The 9,214-nt window shown below is 43.2% G+C and overlaps 1 protein-coding gene across 1 annotated transcript; it reads left to right on the top strand.

Annotated features, from left to right (window-relative positions):
* Positions 1–3,791: 3,791 nt before the first annotated feature.
* GPR148 (G protein-coupled receptor 148) lies at positions 3,792–4,850 on the top strand. The gene has a single exon (XM_005154140.2). It carries the CDS (start codon positions 3,792–3,794, stop codon positions 4,848–4,850), a length of 1,059 nt encoding a protein of 352 aa, XP_005154197.2.
* The last annotated feature ends 4,364 nt before the right edge of the window (positions 4,851–9,214 follow it).

A 9,214-nucleotide genomic window follows, 5' to 3' on the forward strand; every position in this document is an offset into this window, starting at 1 on the left:
CACTTCTATTCAGGGAGCTGGTAGTGGACTCTGAGGCAGCCTTTCTGTAGTGCTCTCCCTGGGCTCCTGGCCAGGCAGATCAGTCTCTGGGGCAGACCCATAGCAGAGAATCATTCTGTAGGGGAGGACCTGCGAGTGATGCTGGAATAGGCAGCCATGTCAAAGTCTCCATGCTGATGAAGAGACAGTGATGTGATGGCACCAGGGAACTGCAGAGGTGAACATGAACAGAGGTGAATAGTTTAGTCACACACTTCCTCTGCATATCCCCTCCTAACACAGGTTCTGGGGATGAAGAACTGGGAAAATCGTAGCATTATTCTGGTTGGCTTCCCTTTCCTCTATGGTGCTTCCCTGTTCAATCGATTACATCTAACTCCTTGTGATTTAGGAAGCTTCCTTATCTGTGTACAAAGTGAAGTTCATATCAACTGCTGTAAGGCAGTAATATTTGTGACCTTTCGGTTTGACAATACCTGTTACGTAACAGAATATGCTGCTGGTTATCCAGTGTTCAGTATGGCTGAACGATTGCTTTCTTCCATCTCTCAAACTCAGCAGACATCTAAGTTTTCAGTGCAATGTTGACTGAAGCAGAAATGAGTAAAGTAATTAACAGTGTGTGATTCAGATTGAAAATCAATATAGACTGTATTGAACTAGAAGAGGGTCTGCTAATACTATAGGTCTGACTCAGCAAGATATGTAAAAAGTGTATCCACCTAACATAAATGTAGCAGAGACCATTTAAAATAATCAATAACTAGAGCATTAGGGCCAGAATTACAGGAAATTGCAGGAAAGTCATTGAGGTTGGCACCACAAAACATGGAACACAGAGACATATGGGCAAGGAACTAAGTTCAGTATCCTCAGGAGTGGTCTTCAGAGCTGCCACCCCCTTGCAGATGGTTCAGATGTGGAAAAGGCTCCTAAGCTTATGAAAACAAAGAGACAGAAACCAGATGTTCTCAAGAAGCGGCCTGTTCTGGGTGTGTATCAGTGTGCCAAGACACCAACCTTCACAATTTTTAAGTACAGCAGAACTATACTGAACCCTTGTGGAAATCTGAGATGAGTGGGTTTGTCTGGACTCGCCCAGGTCTGATGGGGTTGAAACTGTCTTCCAGTTATTTGCTATTTTCCACTTTTGTAAAACCAAAGCCTGCCTGCATTCCTAAGACACTTACAGTACACAGCTAAGGCTGAACTATCTCATGCCATAGGGCTTACTCTGCCATCCGCAGGCTGTGGCAGATGAATAGTTGAGCACAGAATAAGCACGGCTGTGAATCTGTGATGTCTCATAGGCTCTATGGTGGCTCTGCATGCAAACTAAACAGGAGAGTCATGAGCTACTTTGCATTTGTCATGAAGGTGTCGTGAGCTGAGAGTGAACCTGCTACTCTCAGCTACTGCAGAACAAGTAGGAAGTTTGTACCTTTGCTTACCTTTCCCATTGCTTACCTTATATTATTCACATTTACACTTGTATGGGCACAGAACTGGATTTTTAAGAGGTGGTTCTGTTGAAGGTTGTTGGAGTTACCACTTTGCTTTGCACCTTTCAGCAGTGAGGATGTCAATGTTTGTCACCCTCTGATATGTAGCTGGGGCTTCTAGCTTACAATAACCAGTTCTTATAACAAGAAGAAGGCATAGCTCTGCTATAAGGATGTCCTTTTTAGGAATCAGGAGAAAAATAACTGAAGTAAAAAAAAAGAAAGAACTATTTGTTCATTGAACAACTACATATAAACAACAGGCCCTTGAGATATATATGTGCAGAACTATAGTGCCATATAACATCAGTCTGTGAAATACTTGCCTGCATTAGACACTCCTATACATGTCAGCAGGTCATTGTATATAGTATTTACATTTATTTTTCTATCAGCCAGAAGTGTGCAGTTGAGATTACAATGAACTATTTTGTTTGTTCACATTTAATCCTAACCACCTGGTGGAAAATACAGCTGTGATTTTATGTGGAAAGGAAAGAATCTGCCTATTGATAGGACATCCTTGGAATGCCGTGAGCTGGGAGGCAGCAAACACTTCCACCATTAACAGAGGCCTAGTTCTGGTTGGAAGTGATTTGCACACACATGAGTTTCCATGGCTTCCCTTCCATTTTACAATAATAGTATAATTCAGCAGTTTGGGTATTTGAGTGCTGCTGTTTACTTGAAGTATTAACTGCGTTGGGACTCATTGATAGATGCAGGGCATGATCCTGAAGCCAAATGTGTGATTGCATCAATATTGTTCACACACTTTTCAGTGGCTGCAGTATTGAACGAGCAAAAATAATCATGTCTCTTTTGCGTAGGCCAGCACCATACCAACTGGAATGCTGTGCTTAAAATTATCATGGGTTTTTCCTTCTATCCTTTAGTTCCAGATGGTGCAGCCTGTCAAACTGTCTTAACACACAGTTCCATGAGTGCCAAATGCCACTGTGTAAGGAAATTACATGTGCATGAGATTTGGTGACTGAGGCTGAGCTTCGTAAGCTGTCTGCTTTGTTACTTGGCATGCCTTGAGGCAACATGTCCATGGCACAGCAAGACTTTCTGTGGGGTGAGATTTTGCACTGGCTCCCTGGGAAGGAAGCACACTGCACTGGTACATGCTGGTAGTGATGGGGAAATCAAGAATACAATGCTGCCACATTCAGTAAGGAGTTGCATTCCCTGTGCTCTCATAGCATCAGTAGTAAATCCCTATTACCTGAGAAGGGAAGGAAAATCATACTTGAAACAACAGTTAAAGTTGACCATACTGGTAAATGTGAGAGGTCCTGGAAGACTTGTCAGTACTGCCAAAAAGATTGTCTGAACTTGGACACTTATTTATTGAAGTGCCTGGAAGAACTCCAAAAGTTCCTTCCCCACAGTCTGGATCCTTCACAATTCTCTCATTGCACCCCCAGCTCTGACATTGAGATCTGATAGTAAAAGCACTGCAGTGCAGCAGCATGCTGGCCAGTAGTCCAAGAATTGGTCTCCAAATAGATGTTTGAAATGCCAAGTGTGCTGTGGGGTATGCTGGTACATTATAGTGTATGGCACTCATCCCGAACAATTCACAGATTGACTGTCTGTCTGCAATAGATGAGAATTCAGTATGTGTATATCATGCATTTAAAAAGGCACAGGAAGGCTTGTCATCTATAAATAACATGATTTGATTCACTGAAGCAAAAATGACATCTATAAATAAGATAATTTTATTCACTGGAGCCATTTTTATTGATCACTTCAAATCAATTGTATTGTTGCATACAAATTGGTACAATACATCACCCAATCACATTTATGACTCCTCCAATCACATTTATGACTCCTCTACATCAGTACACATGGAATGTTGTTCTGTATCACTGGATATTTGTTTAGCCAAGCTAATACCTCATCTGCCTCATTGCTGTGATAATGTGATGGGAACAAACTCAAAATACTGAAAATGACCAACCTCTATGCTACCTCTTCTGATCCAAGAGCTATCTGAGGGATTTAGACTTTTTTAAACTACACAAAGATTCATTCTCTTTTCTAAACATTGGATTTTGCAGAAATTAAATAAAATCTACACTTTAGGCAAAAACATCTTCTGCCACCACAGAATTTACCTACAAGTTTCAACTCTGTCCTTGAGAAGAGCTGGTAGGGTTTGCTACAGAAATCACTTTGCTTCCATGGGCTTTTTGCATCCTCATTTGCCTTTCTAAGGACTCAGTGTAGAAGATCCTGCTTTCTCCAAGTCAGTCATCGAAAAATCCTAAGGAAATGAACTTCTCTGATGCTGCTTTAGTAAAAAGAGTGAATGCAACTGCATTCTGCCACCCGGAGACAGAGTTCAACACCTCCTCAAATTCGGATGATGCTGCTTTGTACTATTTGCTGGATGAATGGTCTCTCTACCTATCAGGCACAAACGTGAAGATGTTTTTAATCCCTCCAGCTGTCTGCCTCATGGCAGGTGTCCTCATCATTCCTACCATCTTGTCTGTGATCTTCTCTAGGTTTAGCATCCGTCAAGAAACAAGGTACATGCTGCTGGGAAACGCTCTGCTTTTTGATCTGATCTACCTGTTGTTCTACACCGTGTCATCTGCTCTCAATGCAGCACATGTACCTCTCCCCAGGGAAGCTTGTGTCCTCTTATTGTTTTTGCTGGCAGTGGCTTACTGTGGAGGACTGTTCACAGCTGCTGCAATAGTCTTGGACACATACATAGCTGTCCTGTTTCCCTTGCGCTACATTGCTATTTTGCCTCCTTCACGAACTAAAAAAGTTATTGTATTACTATGGGTGTGTGCTGGGGCTTTCCCTGGGATTTTCTTCTTGGTGCTATCGAGTACTCGCAGCTTTGCGCCCTGTGCCCTGGAAATGTGCTCAGTTCCAGTAATATTAATATTAACTCCACATGGGACTGATGCTCTGAAACTCTGTTTCTGGCTTTCTACCATGGTTATCTTTCTCTGCCTAGCTTTGATATTTTGCTGCTACGTTACTCTGTATTTTAAAACCAAACAATCAGGTATATGGGAGAGCATCTACTCCAGAGCCAGTGTAACATTCTTAATGCACAACACTGTCTTGTTTTTTTACTTCTTCCCACTCATGGTCCTTTTTGTAGAGTCATTCTTGTGTGTTAATGTTGTCATCAAACTGAGGGTAGGAGTCTGGGTCTCCCTGACAGTCTGCAATGTCCTGATGATTTTGCCTAAAGTTTTGTTCCCTTTTCTGTATGGACTTCGATATAGAGAGATCTCGACATCTCTCAAATCCATTGTCAGAAGAGAGCATCTTCGCCTGGTGTTACCTGCTCCATCACCATTCTGAACCAACACAGAGCACAGCCACAGGAGAAGGAGCTGTCCTCACCTTGTTAGCATGCAAGCCTGATGGAACCCAGCTTCTGAAGAAGTGATCTGAAGAAGAGGTGATCAGTTCACATCAGAGAAGACATGGGTTGATCACTCTGCTTCCTTGGTGCCAAAAGACCCCCAGATCTCTCATTCCATCACAGCTGAGAATACAGCGAATACCTAGTTCTAAGCTCTGTTCTGATGTGGGAAGGCAGTATCTTTTGGAGCAGAAACTGAATCAAGACCATTTTTACCCACCTGTGTCAGATGCCCTTCTAGAAAATAGGCAGTGCAAAGCAAAGGGGGTAACCACAGGTCTATTGACAGCATCACCTACAGCAGCGAGACTCCTTAACCAAGCGTGCTGGGAATAGAACAGCTATTTCTTTCACTTGCACTTGCAAGGTTGGTAGCCAATGTCCTGTTCTTTAAATGCACCCAAAGGTATCTCTGGGAACTACTGCACTCAGCAGAACACTGTGCTTCATCTTGTGCAGTGTGCTGGCGTAATAACTGCCTTATGGATTCTGACTGACAACCAGCAAAACACTGACTTCTTATAAAATTTCAGTCTGATGGGAAGTCACCTTTGATCGGTATGTGCTGGGCAGCCCAACAGATGATGGTGTGGGGGAGTAACAGGGATTGATGTGCTGCTCAGTGAGGGAGAACAAGCTTGAAGCAGTAGGTGGCAGTGCCTTCCTGCAGGCTGTAGACGGCTGCGGGCACCCTGGGTCATTCCACAGCCCTGGCTCCCTCCCTGCTGGGCCCATGCTGATGCAAGCAGGCCAAGGCTGAGCCCAGCTGGGCAGAGGTGTATCCAAAAGCAGAACCTGAGATGAGGGACTAAGCATAAACACTGCTTCTGAGTCCCCACCGAGGCATCTCCCAGTTCTGGCTCACATCTCCAGCAGTCTGATCCCAAGTTGAAGCTGCACTTCCATATCAGAGCTCATGTTGGGTACCTGCCACCAAATCCCATGGAAGGTCAGGAGGAGAGATGGCAGAGCCTGTTGATATACTGAGGGGCAAGAAAGATGATATCTTGTTAAGAGCCTTTTAGGTTTTCCAGAGCAGCCACCCATCTAGAGAAGATGAGTGAAACATATATCTGATCTTTAAAGAAGCCAGAATGTCATTAGACATAGACATCAGTGTGGGAAATGTAAACTGCAGTGCCATTCCTTGGGCTTGAGAAAAGCTTGTATTTCTATAAATAGTATTTTTAGAATATTACTTTTGCACAAAAAAAAATGTATTGGCTTAAGAAAAAAAAAAAAGAAAGGCATTAGAAAATGTTCCTTGATTTCACCCTGTGCAATATTTCCTTGTGTGCAGACTCTCTCCACCTTCTGTTTGCTTAAAGCAATATACAGCAAGTGCTAAATGTGGATTTGGGATATTTTACACTCGTATGAAGAATGTGAGTCAGGGGGAAAGCGGTGTTTCGTTGCATGAGATGTTTCTTTGGCAGTGAAGCCTGTTTGCAATATTCCTGCTGACCTCCTCCTCTCCTCAGTCCCAAACTGCTCATTGCTCTCCTTACATTGCAGTGTCTGCTCTCTCCAGTTTGCTGACACAACTGCTTGTGGGGTTGCAGGTTAAAAATACCCCTCCAAAGACAAGTGGTGCTGTTTTTGTTTTGGCCAACATTATCCCAGGGATCTGTTTGAGGATGTTCTGCAAACAGCTGTGTCAGCGCAACTGTGGGGGTAACAAATTCCAGTTCAGAAGTGGAAATTAGCAGGGACATCTTGGAGGCTTTGCTGCTAAGATACACTTACAAAGTAAGAGTATCTCTAAGGCAAAGCTGTTGCAAGTAAACTTTAACATTGCATATTTGTTTAACTATGGTTCTGTGCTTCTCAGCCCTCTTCAGTAAAACAAATAGGACCTAGAAGTTGCTTTTTACTGGCTCCTTTTATTTTTCTCTAAGATGAATGTACCATTGCCATATGCCACACAAGGTATGTTTGTGTGGAGACTTTATGACAGGGCTCTTGCATAATACTGAGAAGGATGAGGAGAATGTCTGTATACCAGATCAGGTGCTTTCTGATAAATCCCTTTAGCATGTGGTATGACCAAGACTGGAAGAGGTACCTGCAGGTCACCAGGCTGCTCATATCATGGTCCGAATCTTTATGCCAATGCCCATTGACAAAGATGTCGATAACTTCCAGGTTGTTTTGTCCATGCAGGTCCTCTCAAGCTTTATTAGCCGAAGTTACCTATATTGTAAATGTTCATGCTAAGTAGTAGAGATAGCTGTGTAAATAGCATAAAGTTAAGGTAGCTCTGTATACAGCCATCAGTGACTTTGAATAGCGGCAGGTTAATAGTCCTTGATCTTCCTGCTAACATCCCTCAGTTATGAAGTTAATCTCCAGGACAGACTCAGGTAGGATTACACTGCCAGTTCTATAACTCTTACGAACACATCCCCTGGATATGTTTAGAGGCAACTAGAAGATTAGTGATGTAAAGATGGATGCTGAAAGACAGAGGCGATTGTGGCAAGTTTATGTATGTATAAAATCAGTCTACAGTGGTATCATAAGGACCAGGCAAACAAAACACTGCTTTGTGGAAACTGCCTTCTAAGAAAGATGAATAAAATCTTATTCATGTCCTTGAAACTGTGGTGTTTAAAAAATGGGTGTTTGCCTCAAAAAGATACTGGTTCAGCTGAAATGAGTAAACTAAAATGTAATTCTAAAAAGGTCATCTGCATTGCAAGTTGGTATTTTATTAACCCACTTTAAGGGGGTTTAACATCAGATGGTAAGTTTTTCTTGAGTGACTGCTTGTAGACAACTTCTTCCCATGGAGTATTACTGCATTGTTTGGTACTAAAGTACAGTGCATTACAGCATGCCTAGAAGAAACACACCATACACCAGAATCATTTGCGTTGCGGATTTCGCCAGTGTATCTGAATAGAATCAAAGAATCACCAGGACGTCACAAGTACCAGGTTGCTATAATCTGTTCATAAATCTCTTGACTTTTTCTTACAGCTTCTTAGGCTTCTTTATTTGCCAGAACCTCATGGCTGTAGTGACCAGCAATCTGTCTGTCTCCACAAAAGCTCTGGAAATTCAAACTGAGACTACTTACCGGAGCCCAGCTATTGATCTTTCCCAGGTCACATAGGTGAACTTCTTGGATGTCACAATGCCTGTAGCATTTTAATTTAGAGTGTAATGGAGAGCAGTTGACTTTAACATGTGATTTGGCAGCTGGGGGCAGTAATCCTTTAATGAATTGCAATAGCATGAATCACTAAAGGTATTCTAACTTAGAGCCTAAATATATTCCTGGTCGGTTTCCCCCCTCTTTTCTTGTGCCAACATTGTCATTTTGCTCACCACTTCTCTCTTCCCTCTCTCAGTTGGATTTACAGGGCAGTTGACTGCTGTCTGTAACCTGCAGACTGAAGGGAGTCAGACCTGCATTCCAGGGGCTGGGCTGTACCATATGGCACTGGAGAAATAGATCTGCAGTGAGGTCTGTGCCTCACATAAGATCAGTTTCAGGATCACAAGATACAGCGACTCTCCAGACAGATAAACAAGCACATGGCTTTGGATTTGGGACTTAGTCCATTTGCAACTATTTGAGTAATTATTTGGTTAAACTAATTAACCTCCTGCAGTTTTAGTAACTTAATATTAATGGAGAGTCTACTTCTGCTCCATCAATTGGCTGTGGCATTTTCTGAGGGAGGTTTAATATAGTAATAGATCAGAAGGTAAATGTCACTTGCCTGGTTGCACTCGAGGTAGCTCAGAGAATGGCTTTGAACTGACAGAGGGGAGATTTAGATTAGACATTAGGGAGAAGCTCTTCCCTGTGAGGGTGCTGAGGCACTGGCACAGGGTGCCCAGAGAAGCTGTGGCTGCCCCATCCCTGGCAGTGTTCAAGGCCAGGTTGGACACAGGGGCTTGGAGCAACCTGCTCTAGTGGAAGGTGTCCCTGCCTGTGGCAGGGGTTGGAACTGAATGAACTTTAAGGTCCCTTCCAACACAAACCATTCTGGAACCCTGGGGCTATGTCTCAGCACTGAGGAATAGCACCACCTGCCCCTGGGACAGGTCATGCAGCTCCCACAGGGAGTTCTCTGCTCTTTGCTTTGCTAGTTCCTGGTTTTGTACACCAAGATACCATCCATCCTTTGGACAGAAGCTGTGATTGTGACCATTCCCTGTGGGAGGTGGGTATGAATGACAGATGAGAGAGCCCCTGACAGGAAAAGGAAATTACAAGTTTCCTTGAAACTTGATTTCTGCTGTCTCCTGTCTCCACCCCTACCTCACCTCACTGCTATTAACCGAG

This window comes from Melopsittacus undulatus, chromosome 6, assembly GCF_012275295.1.
Source record: "Melopsittacus undulatus isolate bMelUnd1 chromosome 6, bMelUnd1.mat.Z, whole genome shotgun sequence".
Lineage (NCBI taxonomy): Eukaryota > Metazoa > Chordata > Aves > Psittaciformes > Psittaculidae > Melopsittacus > Melopsittacus undulatus.

Bases quoted from the DNA above. Each gene is read 5' to 3' on its own strand.
- GPR148 (XM_005154140.2), top strand. From the start codon at position 3,792: ATGAACTTCTCTGATGCTGCTTTAGTAAAAAGAGTGAATGCAACTGCA.